Below are 20,552 nucleotides of genomic sequence, written 5' to 3'. Positions count from 1 at the left end.
TGAAACATAGTTTATCTTCAATTTCGACTCTTTAAAATTCAAAATTCAACCGAAAAAAAGAAGAGAAAAACTAGCTAATTTGAATCTTTTTGAAAAAATTTAAAAAATAATTTATGGAACATCATTAGTAATTTTCCCTGATTAAGATTAATTTTAGAATTTTGATGACATGTTTTAAATAGGTTAAAATCCAATCTGCACTTTGTTAGAATATATAACAAATTGGACCAAGCTATATTTCTAACAAAGACAAATCATTATTTCTTCTAGATTTTCCAGAACAAAAATTTTAAAAGAAATTTAAAAGACTTTGAAATAAGGTTTAAATTTGATTCTACAGATTTTCTAGATTTGCCAGAATAATTTTTTTGAATTTTAATCATAATAAGTTTGAAGAAATATTTCACAAATATTCTTCGTCGAAAAACCAGAAGCTAAAATGAAGAATTGAATTAAAATGTATTTATTATTCTTTACAATAAATTAAAAAAAATTGACATGAACATTAATTTAAATTGTCAGGAAATAAGAGGAAGGAATTTAAAAGGTAAAAAGCTATATGCTTTTAAAAATCCTAAAATCATTTTTAAGGTTGTATTTTGTCTCTAAAATTGTCTTTCTGAAAGTTATAAGAAGCAAAGTAAAAAAAATAATGAATTTATTTAAACAAGTGAAGACCAAGTCTTTAAAATATTTTCTTGGATTTTTGAAATTCTATTTGAGTTTTGTCTCTCTTAGAATTAAAAATGTCGAGCACAGCGAGACCAGCTTGTTAATAAATAAATACAATTTAAAAAATAGAGGCAGCTCACTGGTAAGTGCTGCTATTTGAGATATTTTTAGAACAGGCCAGCAGGCTACTCATCTGGTCCTTACGGGCGACCTGGTGCCCGCGGGCACCGCGTTGGTGACCCCTGCTCTAGTCATTATCTATTGTGCTCAAGCTCTACTTTTTCTGTTTTCGTGCAAGGGCACACAACTTGTTATCTTCCTCAGCATGTGAGGAGTGGCCTCGCCGCAGATATTTCCTGTCTTTCAGCTTGCTAGCAGCCAAGGATGAACCAGCACCTCAATGAAGATAAGGCATATCAACAGCGGGCAGAGACAGGACACAATCACTAGGCCACCAGCACATTGACCTCACTTCACCTCTCTGGACACTTCAGCCGGTTGGGTGAGTTTTGGAGGGCTTTTTATGCTACTTTTACCTCAATTGTTTGAACTTGTCTCCTTTTTTAGAACAATGTCTTTGAGTACCCAGTTCAACAATTATGTCAATGAAGCCCCTCAATTCCAACCACGAGTTGAGGTGGGTTCGTTTTCCATCGACTCAGAGCAGAGAGTCATCCATGACAGGAGTCGGATGAGATACTATGTGGAACCTCACCAAGACCCGCAATTTGATCTGATGGACGGCTACCCGGACCGCTATGTGAAGAGAGATGAGAGTGTGAGGACAAGTCTTTACCCCATCCTCCGATGGATCTTGACCAACAAGTCACACCTCAAACAGAAGGCATCGTCTTCATCGTGAGAATACTACACTCACCTATAGTTTCCTTAGATCAGGGGTGTCCAAAGTGTGGCAGGTGGGGGCCATTTGGGATCCGCACCTAATGTTTTCTCCGCCCGTGACACATTCTGAATATACTTGTTTAAAAAAAAGTGAACTAAAAAAGCATATAAGTAAATGTAACAAGAGATGTTGACTCTATTAGCACAAATTTGCCATGCAGTGTGTGTGTTTAATCTAAAACTGTCCTTTCGCAAATCTACATCCAGAGGTGGGTAGAGTAGCCAGAAATTGTACTCAAGTAAGAGTACTATTACTTTAGAGATTTATTACTCAAGTAAAAGTAAGGAGTAGTCACCCAAATATTTACTTGAGTAAAAGTCAAAAGTATGTTGTGAAAAACTACTCAAGTACTGAGTAACTGATGAGTAACCTGTTCCTTTAATGATGACGGCAACAAATAATGCACAAAAACATAAAAAATAGCAATGAGCAAATTCAGAGCCAGGAATATCTCTTAAGCAACTAAAACAATAATATATATTAAATAATAATACATTAACATAAAAAAATGAAGGCAAATTGAGGCTCAGTAGGCAGAGATTACGAAGGAAAATAACAAGTTAGCCTTTACGCAAACCATAAACTGATAGGTGTTTGTATGCATGCGTGAGTGTGTGTGCGTGTGTGTGTGTGTCTGTGAGTCTGCAGTGCGTTAATAAATGTCCCCACACGATGTACGTTGGACAGTGATTCATAGCAGGGAAGCTAACATCAGCCTACGGCAGGGGTCACCAACGTGGTGCCCGCGGGCACCAGGTCGCCCGTAAGGACCAGATGAGTAGCCCGCTGGCCTGTTCTAAAAATAGCTCAAATAGCAGCACTTACCAGTGAGCTGCCTCTATTTTTTAAATTGTATTTATTTACTAGCAAGCTGGTCTCGCTTTGCCCGACATTTTTAATTCTAAGAGAGACAAAACTCAAATAGAATTTGAAAATCCAAGAAAATATTTTAAAGACTTGGTCTTCACTTGTTTAAATAAATTCATTAATTTTTTTACTTTGCTTCTTATAACTTTCAGAAAGACAATTTTAGAGAAAAAATACAACCTTAAAAATGATTTTAGGATTTTTAAAGATATATACCTTTTTACCTTTTAAATTCCTTCCTCTTCTTTCCTGACAATTTAAATCAATGTTCAAGTACATTTATTTTTTTTATTGTAAAGAATAATAAATACATTTTAATTTAATTCTTCATTTAAGCTTCTGTTTTTTCGACGAAGAATATTTGTGAAATATTTCTTCAAACTTATTATGATTAAAATTCAAAAAAATTATTCTGGAAAATCTGTAGAATCAAATTTAAATCTTATTTCAAAGTCTTTTGAATTTCTTTTAAAATTTTTGTTCTGGAAAATCTAGAAGAAATAACGATTTGTCTTTGTTAGAAATATAGCTTGGTCCAATTTGTTATATATTCTAACAAAGTGTAGATTGGATTTTAACCTATTTAAAACATGTCATCAAAATTCTAAAATTAATCTTAATCAGGAAAAATTACTAATGATGTTCCATAAATTATTTTTTCAAAAAGATTCAAATTAGCTACTTTTTCTCTTCTTTTTTTCGGTTGAATTTTGAATTTTAAAGAGTCGAAATTGAAGATAAACTATGTTTCAAAATTTAATTGTCATTTTTTTCGTGTTTTCTCCTCTTTTAAACCGTTCAATTAAGTGTAAATATCATTAATTATTAATAATAACACAGAGTTAAAGGTAAATTGAGCAAATTGGCTATTTCTGGCAATTTATTGAAGTGTGTATCAAACTGGTAGCCCTTCGCATTAATCACTACCCAAGAAGTAGCTCTCGGTTTTAAAAAGGTTGCTGACCCCTGGCCTACGGTGACAGCCAAAATATCTACTAATGTTACTTACCGCCATGTGCTTCCTCAAATTTGATGTTGAGTTCATGTAAGCTTAAGCTTGTTGTTGTTTCAGCGGCGGTCACGTGACCGCCTGGCTCTGTTTGATTGGTGAAACGGAGTCAAACGTCACCAGTGACTGCATTTGATTGGTGAAACGCAGGCATGCATAGATCCTACTTTGAAGGTCTGTCTGACAAAGCAAAACAAACAAAGCGTGCATTAACAGATCGCTAAAAATCAGTAGCGAGTAGCGAGCTGAATGTAGATAAATGGAGCGGAGTGAAAGTAGCATTTCTTCTCTATAAATATACTCAAGTAAAAGTAAAAGTATGTTGCATTAAAACTACTCTTAGAAGTACAATTTATCCCAAAAGTTACTCAAGTAGATGTAACGGAGTAAATGTAGCGCGTTACTACCCACCTCTGTCTAGATCTAAATCAATGTTATGAACTATGGACCTATTCGAGGCTCCAAATACTCATCAAAAATTCCACTTTGAAATATTTTGTGGGGGAAAATATTGTATATTTTGTGTTTGCCATATAAAAAAACTAAGTTTCCTTTGACAAAAATGTCATAAACAAACAACAAAAAACATGAAAAATAAAAACAAATAATCGATGGCTAGATCTGAAGTTGATCTAGAGCCGGGGTCAGCAACCTTTTTGAAAGCAAGAGCTACTTCTTGGGTAGTGATTAATGCGAAGGGCTACCAGTTTGATACACACTTCAATCAATTGCCAGAAATAGCCAATTTGCTCAATTTACCTTTAACTCTATGTTATTATTAATAATTAATGATATTTACACTTAATTCAACGGTTTACAAGAGGAGAAAACACGAAAAAAATGACAATTAAATTTTGAAACATAGTTTATCTTCAATTTCGACTCTTTAAAATTCAAAATTCAACCGAAAAAAAGAAGAGAAAAACTAGCTCATTCGAATCTTTTTGAAAAAATAAAAAAAATAATTTATGGAACATCATTAGTAATTTTTCCTGATTAAGATTAATTTTAGAATTTTGATGACATGTTTTAAATAGGTTAAAATCCAATCTGCACTTTGTTAGAATATATAACAAATTGGACCAAGCTATATTTCTAACAAAGACAAATCATTATTTCTTCTACATTTTCCATGACAAAAATTTTAAAAGAAATTCAAAAGACTTTGAAATAAGATTTAAATTTGATTCTACAGATTTTCTAGATTTGCCAGAATATTTTTTTTGAATTTGAATCATAATAAGTTTGAAAAAATATTTCACAAATATTCTTCGTCAAGAAATTAGAAACTAAAATGAGGAATTAAATTAAAATGTATTTATTATTCTTTACAATAAAAAATTTTTTTTTACTTGAACATTGATTTAAATTGTCAGGAAAGAAGAGGAAGGAATTTAAAAGGTAAAAAGGTATATGTGTTTAAAAATCCTAAAATCATTTTTAAGGTTGTATTTTTTCTCTAAAATTGTATTTCTGAAAGTTATAAGAAGCAAAGTAAAAAAAAAAGAAGAATTTATTTAAACAAGTGAAGACCAAGTCTTTAAAATATTTTCTTGGATTTTCAAATTCTATTTGAGTTTTGTCTCTGTTAGAATAAAAAATGTCGGGTAGTAAATAAATAAAATTTAAAAAATAGAGGCAGCTCACTGGTAAGTGCTGCTATTTGAGCTATTTTTAGAACAGGCCAGCGGGCTACTCATCTGGTCCTTACGGGCGACCTGGTGCCCGCGGGCACCGCGTTGGTGACCCCTGGTGTAGAGACTTACGCATTGAAAGTTATGACTTATTTCTCACATCAAATATTTCACTTGGACATTTTTCGGAGGGTTGGGTGAAATGTTGCAAATTTTGTGTTGATGCCATGGAACAAGTTTTGACAAAAAAAGGCATACAATATTTAAAAAATAAAAAATCCACCTTTCTTTTGACAGATGGAACTGAAGTTGATCGAGAGAGATTTAAAGGCCTACTGAAATGATTTTTTTTATTTAAACGGGAATAGCAGATCCATTCTATGTGTCATACTTGATCATTTCGCGATATTGCCATATTTTTGCTGAAAGGATTTAGTAGAGAACATCGACGATAAAGTTGGCAACTTTTGCTCGCTGATAAAAAAAAGCCTTGCCTGTAGCGGAAGTAGCGTGACGTCACAGGAGCTAGTATTCCTCACAATTCCCCGTTGTTTACAATGGAGCGAGAGAGATTCGGACCGAGAAAGTGACGATTACCCCATTAATTTGAGCGAGGATGAAAGATTCGTGGATGAGGAACGTTACAGTGAAGGACTTGAGAGGCAGTGATGGACGTATCTTTTTTCTCTCTGACCGTAACTTAGGTACAAGCTGGCTCATTGGATTCCACACTCTCTCCTTTTTCTATTGTGGATCACGGATTTGTATTTTAAGCCACCTGGGATACTATATCCTCTTGAAAATGAGAGTCGAGAACGCCAAATGGACATACAGTGCCTTTTATCTCCACGACAATACATCGGCGAAACGCTTTAGCTACGAGCTAACGTGATAGCATCGTGCTTTAACTGCATATAGAAACAAAAGAAATAAAGCCCTGACTGGAAGGATAGATAGAAAATCAACAATACTATTAAACCGTGGACATGTAAATACACGGTTAATGCTTTCCAGGCTGGCGAAGGTTAACAATGCTGTGCTAACGACACCATTGAAGCTAACTTAGCAACTTAGCAACCGGACCGCACAGAGCTATGCTAAAAACATTAGCTCTCCACCTACGCCAGCCAGCCCTCATCTGCTCATCAACACCCGTGCTCACCTGCGTTCCAGCGATCGGCAGAAGGACGAAGGACTTCACCCGATGCGTTTGGCGGCCCGGAGGCGTAGGAAGTCAAGGTGAAGTCGGCGGCTAGCGCGTCTGCTCTCCAACAAAGTCCTCCTGGTTGTGTTGCTGTAGTCCGCTGCTAATACACCGATCCCACCTACAACTGTCTTCTTTGCAGCCTTCATTGTTCATTAAACAAATTGCAAAAGATGTCCAGAATACTGTGGAATTATGAAATGAAAACAGAGCTTTTTGTGTAGGATTCTACGGGGTACCATAACTTCCGTTACTCGGACTTCGTCACGCGCATACGTCATCATACCGCGACGTTTCAGCCGGATATTTCCCGGGAAATTTAAAATGTCACTTTATAAGTTAACCCGGCCGTATTGGCATGTGTTGCAATGTTAAGATTTCATCATTGATATATAAACTATCAGACTGCGTGGTCGCTAGTGGTGGCTTTCAGTAGGCCTTTAAGCATTGAATAAAAGAAAATAGTAATATATGACTTCTTTATTTTTCTGAGTGAGACCCTTGCCGGTCTCTGGTACCAAACTTGAGGGGAGCCCTAAAGGTTTAAAAAAAATGATATATTGTATTGGTTTTAAAATGTAAAATATCAAAATGGCCCGCGCATGCATTGATTCTATTTAGTGTGGAAAAAGTTTGGACACCTGTGAGTTACATGATACATTTCATGCATTTGACCTTTTTCTCTCTCCTCAGAGCTTTGGATTTGGACTTTGTGACAGACCGTGGCCGCTTGGCACGCTTGTTGACAACACCATATAACAACTTGTCAATCTGGTCGCTGGCCGTCACCAAGTTCAGAGGAACGCTTTACATCAGTGATGGAGAAACAGAAGCTGCTCGCCAAAGTGAAGCCCATCTCATTGAGAGTCATGAAATGGGCTTATACTTGGGCCACAAGTTTGTCCAGTACATGTGTTCAGGTAGGAGGGTCTATTTCAGGGGTCCCCACAATTTACCTCTCCGGCTTCTTTTTCTCAAAATATATCCAAACCTTTAATAGAATCAAACATAAGTGGGGCAACAAGAAAAATATCCCACAATTATCTTTTGTAAAGTAAATCTAGCTGATTGTAAACAAAAGTTAGACACATCCTAACACATTTATTCAATGAAATGCAAACACAAAAGAATATATCTGACCACTATTTTTTATATTTTAGGGTAAGCTAAACTTCCCTTACAGTCTTTAGCAATCGCCACTGTTGTACATCTGGCATCACATGTTAAAAAAATGCGGGTAAGAGAAGTTGACAAGTCAGAGCCATAACTTCCGGACAAGGATTTGCTCTTAAGGCTGCGTGGGTCGGGCTGGAATGCAAAGCGGGCCTGTGCGCGTCCCGCTGCTGGAAAGACGCCGCCCCATCGCCCAAGCCGCCAACCACCATAGCAAAAGTGCGGGAACGCGGGTGCGCGGGCGGCGCCTCGTCTTACCGCGGAGGCTCCAGACACTGGCGTGCGTCTTGCTCATGGTTGATCAAAGTTTTTCAGTGGCCACATTTTCTGCGCATCACTAGGTAATACACGTTATACATCCATTCATACAAAATATATTTGTTCGCACATAAATAAATACAAAAATTCTAACTTTTAAGGTGTGGCATCTTCAATTTAGCCGTGGCGCCACGCCACGATTAAATACATATAGAAGAAACCCTGTATTTATTTTAAACTTGGGACGTCCCGCTGGCCGGATTGTGGGCGCTGGCGGGCCATAGTTTGGGGACCCCTGGTCTATTTCATTGTTTTGTACTCTGGTTTTGTTCTGTTACAATTGATATACTATTTGTCCCTGAAGATACCATTGATGGTTTACCGGATCCAAGTGGCGTGGTCAACGCTATCGAGGGTTTCTACATCGTGGTCCAAACCCGTCTCGAAGATCACAGTCTCCTGTTCTCCGGTCATGTGGATTGCCGAGATAAAGATCCTAATGCCCCGGATCCTCCAGCCTGCTACGTTGAGCTGAAGACAGCAGGAGTGCACACCGGCCAGCAGCGTTACAATTTCCCCAGGTTGGCATTGCTTAGGAATGGGTACCGAATTTGGTACGTTTAAAGGGACTGACTGAATTCCGTTGTTAGTAAAGGGAACGATTCACGTAAAGTCAAACGGTACCATATTTCCATACCTTTGTTCCACATGGCGTTACGTCTGGTTGCAGACTCGGTAGTGGCTCAAACACTTGGGGGGAAAACGGGCATACTCGCTGCGGACTGCCTTTAGGTAATGTTGCAATTTTCCAGCCAGCATTTATGGAGGTTAATTTGACAACGACACGTCCCGTGCCATGGAAAACGACTTCTGGACGGCTTCGAAGCGATTCTGGACCACCATCCGCCGCCTCAGGAAGGGAAAGCAGTGCACTGTCAACACCGTGTATGGTGGGGATGGTGTTCTGCTGACCTCGACTGCGGATGTTGTGGATCGGTGGAGGGAATACTTCGAAGACCTCCTCAATCCCACCAACACGTCTTCCTATGAGGAAGCTGTGCCTGGGGAATCTGTGGTGGGCTCTCCTATTTCTGGGGCTGAGGTTGTTGAGGTAGTTAAAAAGCTCCTCTGTGGCAAGGCCCCGGGGGTGGATGAAGACCGCCCGGAGTTCCTTAAGGCTCTGGATGCTGTGGGGCTGTCTTGGTTGACAAGACTCTTCAGCATCGCGTGGACATCGGGAGCGGTACCTCTGGATTGGCAGACCGGGGTGGTGGTTCCTCTCTTTAAGAAGGGGAACCGTAGGGTGTGTTCCAACTATCGTGGGATCACACTTCCCGGTAAGGTTTATTCAGGTGTACTGGAGAGCAGGCTACGCCGGATAGTCAAACCTCGGATTCAGGAGGAACAGTGCGGTTTTCGTCCTGGTTGTGGAACTGTGGACCAGCTCTATACTCTCGGCAGGGTCCTTGAGGGTGCATGGGAGTTTGCCCAACCAGTCTACATGTGCTTTGTGGACTTGGAGAAGGAATTCGACCGTGTCCCTCGGGAAGTCCTGTGGGGAGTGCTCAGAGAGTATGGGGTATCGGACTGTCTGATTGTGGCGGTTCGCTCCCTGTACGATCAGTGTCAGAGCTTGGTCCGCATTGCCGGCAGTAAGTTGGACACGTTTCCAGTGAGGGTTGGACTCCGCCAAGGCTGCCCTTTGTCACCCATTCTGTTCAGAACTTTCATGGACAGAATTTCTAGGTGCAGTCAAGGCGTTGAGGGGATCCGGTTTTGGTGGCTGCAGAATTAGGTCTCTGCTTTTTGCAGATGATGTGGTCCTGATGGCTTCATCTGGCCAGGATCTTCAGCTCTCACTGGATCGGTTCGCAGCCGAGTGTGAAGCGACCGGGATGAGAATCAGCACCTCCAAGTCCGAGTCCATGGTTCTCGCCCGGAAAAGGGTGGAGTGCCATCTCCGGGTTGGGGAGGAGACCCTGCCCCAAGTGGAGGAGTTCAAGTACCTCAGAGTCTTGTTCACGAGTGAGGGAAGAGTGGATGGTGAGATCGACAGGCGGATCGGTGCGGCGTCTTCAGTAATGCGGACGCTGTATCGATCCGTTGTGGTGAAGAGGAGCTGAGCCGTAAGGCAAAGCTCTCAATTTACCGGTCCATCTACGTTCCCATCCTCACCTATGGTCATGAGCTTTGCGTTATGACCGAAAGGACAAGATCACGGGTACAAGCGGCCGAAATTAGTTTCCCCCGCCGGGTGGCGGGGCTCTCCCTTAGAGATAGGGTGAGAAGCTCTGTCATCCGGGAGGAACTTAAAGTAAAGCCGCTGCTCCTCCACATGGAGAGGAGCCAGATGAGGTGGTTCGGGCATCTGGTCAGGATGCGACCCGAATGCCTCCCTAGGGAGGTGTTTAGGGCACGTCCAACCGGTGGCCACGGGGAAGACCCAGGACACGTTGGGAAGACTATGTCTCCCGGCTGGCCTGGGAACGCCTCGGGATCCCCCGGGAAGAGCTGGACGAAGTGGCTGGGGAGAGGAAAGTCTGTGTTTCCCTGCTTAGGCTGCTGCCCCCGCGACCCGACCTCGGATAAGCGGAAGAAGATGGATGGATGCATGGAAGTCCCGTGCAGAGTCCCAATAGGACAGCGCGGTGGGCTCCAGAGGAGACATCACTGGACTAGCAGGAAGAGGCCGGGCTGGGGTACGAGCTGGACGTGGCGTCGTCGGTAGACTCACTTGAGACAAGCCAGATGGTTGTGTCGGCAGACCCACTTGAAACTAGGCAGGAAGAGGTGTTGGAAGTCCCACTGGAAGAGCGGAAGGCGGTGGCTGTGCTGGGCGCAGCGCGGGAGGCGGCGGCAGAGGGAGAAGGAGCGAGCTTGCCGTGAGTTGGAACCGCACAAACCTGGCCTTAATGTCCTCCAAGACATGTACGGTCCAAAACATCAGCTCCATGTCGGCGTCATGGAGCTGATTCACAGACAGAAGATTCTGTCACGTACTCGCATGGCTGCGGTAGTCCTGACCCCAAGAAGCAGGAGACAGGAGGATGACGTGCAGGTAAGACAAGTATATAATTATTGTGGAGGGGGGCGTGGTCTGCGCGCCTGCTGCGGAATGGGGTGTGTAAGGACCGGTCTCGAAGCACAGCTGGCAGGTGATTGGATTGCCCAGCTGGGGCTAATCATCCAATCACTTGTCATGCTCATCAGCAGCGGCCGGGGCCATGACACACGAGTTGGAGTTGGAGCCAGACGCTCCACACACGCCCGAGACCACGCCGCGCGCGAGAGAGACAGACGGAAGGTACGCCAACCCGGACGAGACTGAAAAGTCGCAGAGCCGAGTGCTGTCCTGGCGTGTCCACTCAGCAGGAAAAGACCGGAAGTTGCCGAACAGAGTACTGTCCTGGAGCGTGTGCACAACAATAAAAGCATTGTTAAAACCGGACTCCCGGGCTCCCGTGAAGGTCTGTTGTGATCAGGAGAATCCACCAAAGGGAAACCACTACAATTATATTCAACACAGGATGAGCATTCATGCAGCTAACAGTAACAGAAACAATCCTCGAGCCCAGATGAAAGGGCCGTGCAGGCATTTATAGAAGCCAGCTGATTGACAACCACTACCCGGTGTGGCCAGGCTGCCAATCAGCGGCCGGTGAGGGGAAGAGTCATGCAGGAAAAGGAACCAGAAATAGGAGCGCTCCACAGGAAATAAACACAATCTAAGGAAACATAAGATGTGGTGTGACAGATCGTCAACATCAACAAAGCAACCAAGGAAGCCGAGGCTGCCCACCACAAGCTCTTGGCCAATGTCCAGTCCACGCGGATTAGCGAGAATCCATCCAAAAAGACAGAAGTGTCCGATAGACGCCAACTCAGCCAGGGTTCCGTGAAGCTCGTCTATCCCGACGCCCAACGCTACTAGCGCCACAGCCCTATCTCCTCCTGCGCATCTCTTCCGGTTTCTACACGCCGACTCCAGCGTGGCAGAGATACATGCCCACTCAGCCAGGGTTCCGTGAAGCTTGTCTATCCCGACGCCCAACGCTACTAGCGCCACAGCCCTGTCTCCTCCTGCGCATCTCTTCCGGTTTCTACACGCCGACTCCAGCGTGGCAGAGATACATGCCCACTCAGCCAGGGTTCCGTGAAGCTTGTCTATCCCGACGCCCAACGCTACTAGCGCCACAGCCCTGTCTCCTCCTGCGCATCTCTTCCGGTTTCTACACGCCGACTCCAGCGCGGCAGCGAGCCAGCAGCCTGTCTCTGGCGCAAACAAAGCCACGGCTTCCCCCGAGGCGCATCCTAAAGTTCCCAAAAAAAGCACCAAAAAGCTGGGCAGAAGCCACTAAAGTGTCAGCCCTTGTTGCACAGTCCTGGAGAGGGCCGATCCAAGAAACACAGAAGAAACAAGAGGGAAACATCACCAACACAAAGGGGGAAAGACAAGAGTCCTGAGCTCCTGCGGACAGCAGCCACTACAGCGGCGCCATCTCCCAGACAAAAAATTATCATTTGGTCCAATAATAAAAAATACTAGTATGAGTGATAAGTCATTTGCACCAAAAGCAATCTTTGAAAATGTTTGGTCCATAACAGAGTACCAAACCAATAATGTGGACGCAGCCTAGTAGATCTTATTTCGCTTTGTTCTCTGACTCATTTTCTTTCTTGTCAGGTATAAGCTCTACAAGTGGTGGGCACAGACCTACGTCCTCGGAGTCCCTCGCATCGTCGCAGGCTTCCAAAATGAAGACAAAATTGTTGAGTCTGTGGAGACTTTTGAAGTCAGCGATATTCCTAGGATTGCTGAGGTAGACTGTTGTTGTTGTTAGATGTTATTGCAATGGCAAACAAAGAGTAACTTTATTTGTATCTTTTCAGCAGTGTGAGGGAAACTTCTGGAAGCCAAACGTCTGCATGAACTTCTGCAGCAAATTCCTGTCTTTTGTCAAGAAGGTGGCGACCGAAGACGATCCCTGGTGAGACCTTTTGTTTAAAAAGATAGAACTTTAGCCTGCTAACAGGTATTCTCTCTATTGCAGCGTGGTATATCTGTTCTCCAGGGAAGAGAGCTCCGATGTGACCTACTCTGTTCACAGGAACTCATCTTATTCCTTCCTGCCGGACTGGTACGTGGAGAAAATGGATTAAAAATGCACACCATCGGTACAAATTTACGCTTAGCAATAAATAATTACAACTAATCTAAACAACGTGGCACTATAAGCACATTTTACTCATCTCATTTTACTCCGAGCTTTCCGCTCCGCCGCTCCCAGTCTGTGCAACGCTCTCCCTGACCACCTGAGGGCACCACAGACCGTGGATGCTTTTAAAAAAGGCTTAAAAGCGCCTTTTTTAAAAAAAGCCTTTTTTTTTTTTTTAGATATTTGCATACTAGCTATAACTATTTGGCTGTTCTACTGTTTATTTTTATTTATTTATTTTATTATATTTTGTCTCTATTTTATTTTATTTATTTATTGTTAATACACTGTAGCACTTAGAGTTGAGTTGAGTTGAGTTTGAGTTTATTTGGAACATGCAAGCATACAACATGATACATCACAATTTCCAGTTTCTCTTTTCAACATGTTCGAAAAGGAGTAGGAAGAAGCACAGCTTATTTAATCCTACCCCTTTTCTTTACATAACAGTTGCTAAAACTTTTTGTTCACTTCCTGTTCACAATTTATTCACAATAAACTCCATAAGTAATCACAATAAAAATAAGTAAATAAATAATAGTAATCATTTTAATAATAATAATTGGTGAAGTAAGTCATATTTCATATATATTTCACTTTGAGATTGTTTACTCAATATAAAGTGCTTTATACAAATAAAATCTATTATTATTATTATTATTATTATTATTATTATTATCTATACCAGTCTCTTAGCATGTTCAATGGATTCATGTGTGCTACATGTAAGTGTTGGTTACGATCGCTCTCTGCAAAGTTTTCCTCTTGTATACCAGTTGGAACAATTAAAAATCTCTGACAAATTCTATAGTTGTCTTGTTTCTGTCTGCCCGAGTTAAAAGGTGAGCTCCGAATCGGAATCGTTAAAGACACATTTTATTGCCCCCTGATATTAATAAAACAAAAAAACAAACACACAAAGACACCGCCAACGACATGCACCTGGGGTTAGGCCCCTCCCACCTCCAAAGACATGCACCTGGGGATAGGCCCCTCCCACCTCCAAAGACATGCACCTGGGGATAGGCCCCTCCCACCTCCAAAGACATGCACGGATAGGTTGATTGGCCACACTAAATGGTCCCTAGTGTGTGAATGTGAGTGTGAATGTTATCTGTCTATCTGTGTTGGCCCTGTGATGAGGTGGCGACTTGTCCAGGGTGTACCCCGCCTTCCGCCCGAATGCAGCTGAGATAGGCTCCAGCACCCCCCGCGACCCCAAAAAAAGAGACAAGCGGTAGAAAATGGATGGATGGGATGGATAAAAAAACCAGACCAAAAAACAATGTCTACTGCAGAGGATTATTAAAATAGAAATGGCAAATATCTTTCATTTGGGCCCCCAACACATCTTTGCTACCTTCCTGTGTCATTTTCGGTCCAGAAAACCCCCCCCCCCCCACCTTGACTCGATCTATATGTAAATATATATACATGTTTATGTAAACACTTGCTTCTATATACATATATAGAATAGATACATGTATATAAACACACACATATATACATTAGGGCTGCAACTAACAATTAATTTGATAATCGATTAATCTGTCGATTATTACTTCGATTAATAATCGGATAAAAGAGACAGACTACATTTCTATCCTTTCCAGTATTTTATTGAAAAAAACAGCATACTGGCACCATACTTATTTTGATTATTGTTTCTCAGCTGTTTGTACATGTTGCCGTTTATAAATAAAGGTTTATTTAAAAAAAAAAAAAAAAGCTTCTGCGCATAGCATAGATCCAACGAATCGATGACTAAATTAATCGGCAACTATTTTTATAATCGATTTTAATCGATTTAATCGATTAGTTGTTGCAGCCCTAATATACATGTGTATGTATACATATGTAAGTTTATAAATACATACGTACACATACGGTATAGCTCGGTTGGTAGAGCGGCCGTGCCAGCAACTTGAGGGTTGCAGGTTCGATCCCCGCTTCCGCCATCCTAGTCACTGCCGTTGTGTCCTTGGGCAAGACACTTTACCCACCTGCTCCCAGTGCCACCCACACTGGTTTAAATGTAACTTAGATATTGGGTTTCACAATGTAAAGCGCTTTGAGTCACTTGAGAAAAAGCGCTATATAAATGTAATTCACTTCACTTCACTTCACATGCGGGTATGTACCCTGCCTTTCGCCCGAGTGCAGCTGGGATAGGTTCCAGCCTCCCCCGTTACCCCGAGAGGGGCAAGCCGTAGAAAATGGATGGATGGATATACACAATATCCATAATTATAGATGTATAGATTGCGCTCAAGCAGTTTTCTTTTTCTTTACTGGAAATGACACAGGAAAGTAGCCAAATGGCTTTAAAAGACGTGACAGGGACCCACACCAAAAACACCCGCTGTTTTTATTTTAGTAACCATTTCATTTTGGACAAAAACTTATGGAAACATTATGTTTTGATTTCTTTCATTATCTTTCATAGTCTTAGTGTTTTTTCCACTTTTTGTGCAATTTCCAGCTAAAACATCGCCTTCACAAGATGAAAATACGTTTTAAGTGTGCACAGGATGATCAAGAACAGACATTTATAGGCAACAGACTGAGGTGTCTACTTACAAAATTAGCTCAAAAAATAAAATAGATGGGAGACCGGGCTTTCTTCTCCGCCGCTCCCAGTCTGTGGAACGCTCTCCCTGACCACCTGAGGGCACCACAGACTGTGGATGCTTTTAAAAAAGGCTTAAAACCCCTTCTTTTTAAAAAAGCCTTTTTTTTCCAATATATGCAAACTAGTTCTAGCTATTAGGCTGTTCTAGTTTTTTTTATTTTTATTTTTTTATTATCTTTTTATTAATACACTGTAGCACTTTGAGGTTGTTTGCTCAATGTAAAGTGCTTTTTACAAATAAAAGCTATTATTATTATTATTATTATTATAAATAGCATACTAACATTAGCATGCTTGCAGGTATCATTCAACAAGTAAAGTATTTGATGCTGAAGTATATGCCTGCTAAATAAGCAAAAAACTAGCATGCTAACAGTTACCACACTGGCCAGAAAGTGTAAAACAACAAAAAATATGAGCAAAATGAGCGAAAACAAAAGCTAGCATGCTAACAGTACTATGCTAACATTAATAAAAATCGAAAACGCGTCCCACAGACCCGAACACCACACAAGGGTTAATGGAATATCAAAACAAACTGTTAAATCAGCTAAAAAAAGAAGCTAGCATGCTAACATTAGCATTAAGTATCAAAATATGACTGAGGTGTACGCCTATAAAATTAGCTTAAAAAAATAGTTAGCATACTAACGGTAGCATGCTAACAGGCATCATTCGTCAAGTAACAAAATATTCCATGCTAAAGTGTATAACAAATTTGCTAACAGTTATCATGCTAATAGAAATGCTAACGATTGCGTTATTACGGAGCCCCTAAAGGGACATGGGGGGAAAAATGTTTTATAATTAAAAAAATAAATAAAATTGTATAATTGTTTTAAAAAAAAAAAAATTAGACATGTATCTCGTGCGCACGAGAAACTATCTTGTTATATTATAAAATATAAAAAAAGTATTTTTTATTTTTTTATAACTTTATAAAAAGTTTCTCGAAAAACTTTCTCGTGCGCATGAGATACATGTCTAAAAAAAAAAAAAAAATCATACAAAAAAATATTCCCCCATGTCCCTTTGGGGGCTCCGTACGTTATTGATGACGTGTGTAAATGTTACACTAATTGTTTGTCAAATGTACTTTTTTTGGATTAGTTTGAGTTATCCATAGCAAAACACCACTAAAGGGGGCGTGACCAGATAAGGTGGAGGGGCGTGACCAGGTCATGATTGGCTGAGAAAGTTGCCGCCCCCCCTCATTACGTAGACTCCATCGTTGCCAAGTTGAGCCAAGATGGCAGAAGGGAAGCGAGGCGGAGACGCGGCGGACGAGTGCTGAGGCCCAACCCGAGGAGGAGCCCTCTTACGCCGCCCTGACTGCTTCACCTGCCTCCTCGCGGCGGAAGTAGCCTGTTAGCTCGCTAGTTAGCCTGCTAGCTTGAGCCGAGCTTGCGCGCGCGTGGAAGCCGAGCACTCCGCGGCCACTTCGGAGGTCGACTCGGCGGCACTTTGACCTGCTTTTTCGGCCTTTTTTACTGTCCGAACTGCGGCAACTCATTAGTCCACCCCCCGCCCGAGCCCGATGTGTCAAAGCAGCTAACCAGCCGCCTGCTTGTGGTGGTTGTGTCCCCGCCAAGGTGGACGCTGTCGCCCGCACGACCTGAGCCGCGTCCTGGGGGGGGCGTGTGGTCCTCGCCGGAGGCTCCATGCGGGGGGAGACAAGATAGGAAGACGCTGAAAGTGTTCCACTTGTTTTGGGGGTGAACAAAAGGAGAAAAGATGAAGAAGTTCTCCCGGATGCCAAAGAGTGAGAGTGCGGGACTCGGCGGCTCTGGCGGCTGCGGCCTCAGCAGCTACTTGGGGAAAGTGTTCGCCGTGGGCCGCTATCAAGTGACCGTGGAGGAGCTCGTAGCTGAGGGTGAGTTAGCCAGCATGGACACACCCTTCCAAACACTCTCTGACTTCACTTGTACACACTCTCTGACTTCACTTCTACACACTCTCTGACTTCATGACTTGTACACACTCTCTGACTTCATGACTTGTACACACTCTCTGACTTCATGACTTGTACACACTCTCTGACTTCATGACTTGTACACACTCTCTGACTTCACTTCTACACACTCTCTGACTTCACTTCTACACACTCTCTGACTTCACTTGTACACACTCTCTTACTTCACTTGTACACACTCTCTGGCTTCACTTGTACACACTCTCTGACTTCATGACTTGTACACACTCTCTGACTTCATGACTTGTACACACTCTCTGACTTCATGACTTGTACACACTCTCTGACTTCACTTGTACACACTCTCTGACTTCATGACTTGTACACACTCTGACTTCATGACTTGTACACACTCTCTGACTTCATGACTTGTACACACTCTCTGACTTCATGACTTGTACACACTCTCTGACTTCACTTCTACACACTCTCTGACTTCATGACTTGTACACACTCTCTGACTTCATGACTTGTACACACTCTCTGACTTCACTTGTACACACTCTCTGACTTCACTTGTACACACTCTCTGACTTCATGACTTGTACACACTCTGACTTCATGACTTGTACACACTCTCTGACTTCATGACTTGTACACACTCTCTGACTTCACTTCTACACACTCTCTGACTTCATGACTTGTACACACTCTCTGACTTCATGACTTGTACACACTCTCTGACTTCATGACTTGTACACACTCTCTGACTTCATGACTTGTACACACTCTCTGACTTCACTTCTACACACTCTCTGACTTCACTTCTACACACTCTCTGACTTCACTTGTACACACTCTCTTACTTCACTTGTACACACTCTCTGGCTTCACTTGTACACACTCTCTGACTTCATGACTTGTACACACTCTCTGACTTCATGACTTGTACACACTCTCTGACTTCATGACTTGTACACACTCTCTGACTTCACTTGTACACACTCTCTGACTTCATGACTTGTACACACTCTGACTTCATGACTTGTACACACTCTCTGACTTCATGACTTGTACACACTCTCTGACTTCATGACTTGTACACACTCTCTGACTTCACTTCTACACACTCTCTGACTTCATGACTTGTACACACTCTCTGACTTCATGACTTGTACACACTCTCTGACTTCACTTGTACACACTCTCTGACTTCACTTGTACACACTCTCTGACTTCATGACTTGTACACACTCTGACTTCATGACTTGTACACACTCTCTGACTTCATGACTTGTACACACTCTCTGACTTCACTTCTACACACTCTCTGACTTCACTTCTACACACTCTCTGACTTCACTTGTACACACTCTCTGACTTCATGACTTGTACACACTCTCTGACTTCATGACTTGTACACACTCTGACTTCATGACTTGTACACACTCTCTGACTTCATGACTTGTACACACTCTCTGACTTCACTTCTACACACTCTCTGACTTCATGACTTGTACACACTCTCTGACTTCATGACTTGTACACACTCTCTGACTTCATGACTTGTACACACTCTCTGACTTCATGACATGCAGTGGTGGTCATAAGTGTACATACATGTGTAAAGAACATCATGTCATGGCTGTCTTGAGTTTCCAATCATTTCTACAACTCTTATGTTGTTGTGATGTAGTGATTGGAGCACATACTTGTTGTTGTTGTTGTGATGTAGTGATTGGAGCACATACTTGTTGCTTACAAACAACATTCATGAAGTTTGCTTCTTTTATGAATTTATTATGGCTCTACTGAAAATGTGAGCAAAAGTCAAAAGTATACATACAGCAATGTTAATATTTGCTTCCTTGGCAAGTTGACCTGCAATAAGGCGCTTTTGGTAGCCATCCACAAGCTTCTGCTTGACCACTTGACCACTAAATTGCTGCAGTTCAGCTAAATGTGTTGCTTTTCTGACATGGACTTGTTTCTTCAGCATTGTCCACACCTTTAAGTCAGGACTTTGGGAAGGCCATTCTAAAACCTTCATTCTAGCCTGATTTAGCCATCCCTTTACCACTTTTGAGGTGTGTTTGGGGTCATTGTCCTGTTGGAACACCCAACAAGACCCAACCTCCGGGCTGATGATTTTAGCTTGTCCTGAAAGATTTCGAGGTAATCCTCCTTTTTCATTGTGCCATTAAAAGCAGCAAATCAGGCCCAGAGCATAATACTACAACCACCATGCTTGACGGTAGGGATAGTGTTCCTGGGATTAAAGGCCTCACCTTTTCACCTCCAAACATATTGACCTATATTTAACGCTCAAACCTCCAGATCAACTTCAGATGTATCCATCGATTATAAGTAGGGATGTCCGATAATGGCTTTTTGCCGATATCCGATATTCCGATATTGTCCAACTCTTTAATTACCGATACCGATATCAACCGATACCGATATCAACCGATATATACAGTCGTGGAATTAACACATTATTATGCCTAATTTGGACAACCAGGTATGGTGAAGATAAGGTACTTTTTAAAAAAAATTAGTAAAATAAGATAAATAAATTAAAAACATTTTCTTGAATAAAAAAGAAAGTAAAACAATATAAAAACAGTTACATAAAAACTAGTAATGAATGAAAATTAGTAAAATTAACTCTTAAAGGTTAGTACTATTAGTGGAGCAGCAGCACGCACAATCATGTGTGCTTACGGACTGTATCCCTTGCAGACTGTATTGATATATATTGATATATAATGTAGGAAGCAGAATATTAATAACAGAAAGAAACAACCCTTTTGTGTGAATGAGTGTAAATGGGGGAGGGAGGTTTTTTGGGTTGGTGCACTAATTGTAAGTGTATCTTGTGTTTTTTATGTGGATTTAATTTAAAAAAACAAAAAAAAACGATACCGATAATTAAAAAAACGATACCGATAATTTCCGATATTACATTTTAACGCATATATCGGCCGATAATATCGGCAGGCCGATATTATCGGACATCTCTAATTATAAGTTTGAATTACTTTTGAGTAATGACCACACCACTGTGGTCA

The 20,552-nt window shown here is 41.7% G+C and overlaps 2 protein-coding genes across 3 annotated transcripts in view; both read left to right on the top strand.

The window, feature by feature from the left end:
• The first annotated feature begins 1,026 nt into the window (after positions 1 to 1,026).
• On the top strand, positions 1,027 to 13,579 carry LOC133631823 (decapping and exoribonuclease protein-like). 2 transcript variants are annotated; one of them, XM_062023984.1, is made up of 7 exons: positions 1,027 to 1,174; positions 1,240 to 1,530; positions 6,984 to 7,210; positions 8,086 to 8,302; positions 12,406 to 12,541; positions 12,615 to 12,709; positions 12,773 to 13,579. In XM_062023984.1, exons 2-7 carry the CDS (start codon positions 1,244 to 1,246, stop codon positions 12,879 to 12,881), a joined length of 1,071 nt encoding a protein of 356 aa, XP_061879968.1. In that variant the 5' UTR covers positions 1,027 to 1,174; positions 1,240 to 1,243; the 3' UTR covers positions 12,882 to 13,579. The 2 variants fall into 2 exon arrangements, with proteins under 2 accessions (XP_061879968.1, XP_061879967.1); XM_062023983.1 differs by having other exon boundaries at positions 12,612 to 12,709; positions 12,773 to 13,577.
• A 3,226-nt stretch (positions 13,580 to 16,805) lies between these two features.
• The window catches only part of LOC133632132 (BMP-2-inducible protein kinase-like), an 82,149-nt gene continuing 78,402 nt past the window's right edge, over positions 16,806 to 20,552 (top strand). Inside the window, exon 1 of the mRNA XM_062024373.1 lies at positions 16,806 to 17,442. Coding sequence (XP_061880357.1) covers positions 17,304 to 17,442 — 139 coding nt within the window. The 5' untranslated portion in view covers positions 16,806 to 17,303. The remainder of the gene's footprint in view (positions 17,443 to 20,552) is intronic.

Source organism: Entelurus aequoreus, linkage group LG17, assembly GCF_033978785.1.
Source record: "Entelurus aequoreus isolate RoL-2023_Sb linkage group LG17, RoL_Eaeq_v1.1, whole genome shotgun sequence".
Classification (NCBI taxonomy): Eukaryota; Metazoa; Chordata; class Actinopteri; order Syngnathiformes; family Syngnathidae; genus Entelurus; species Entelurus aequoreus.
This window is presented reverse-complemented; position numbering and strand designations above follow the sequence as displayed.

Coding starts and splice junctions, on each gene's coding strand:
- LOC133631823 (XM_062023983.1), top strand. CDS start 1,244: ATGTCTTTGAGTACCCAGTTCAACAATTATGTCAATGAAGCCCCTCAA. Junction 1,531..6,983: donor CAGAAGGCATCGTCTTCATC/GTGAGAATACTA, acceptor CTCTCTCCTCAG/AGCTTTGGATTTGGACTTTG. Junction 12,710..12,772: donor GCGACCGAAGACGATCCCTG/GTGAGACCTTTT, acceptor TCTCTATTGCAG/CGTGGTATATCTGTTCTCCA.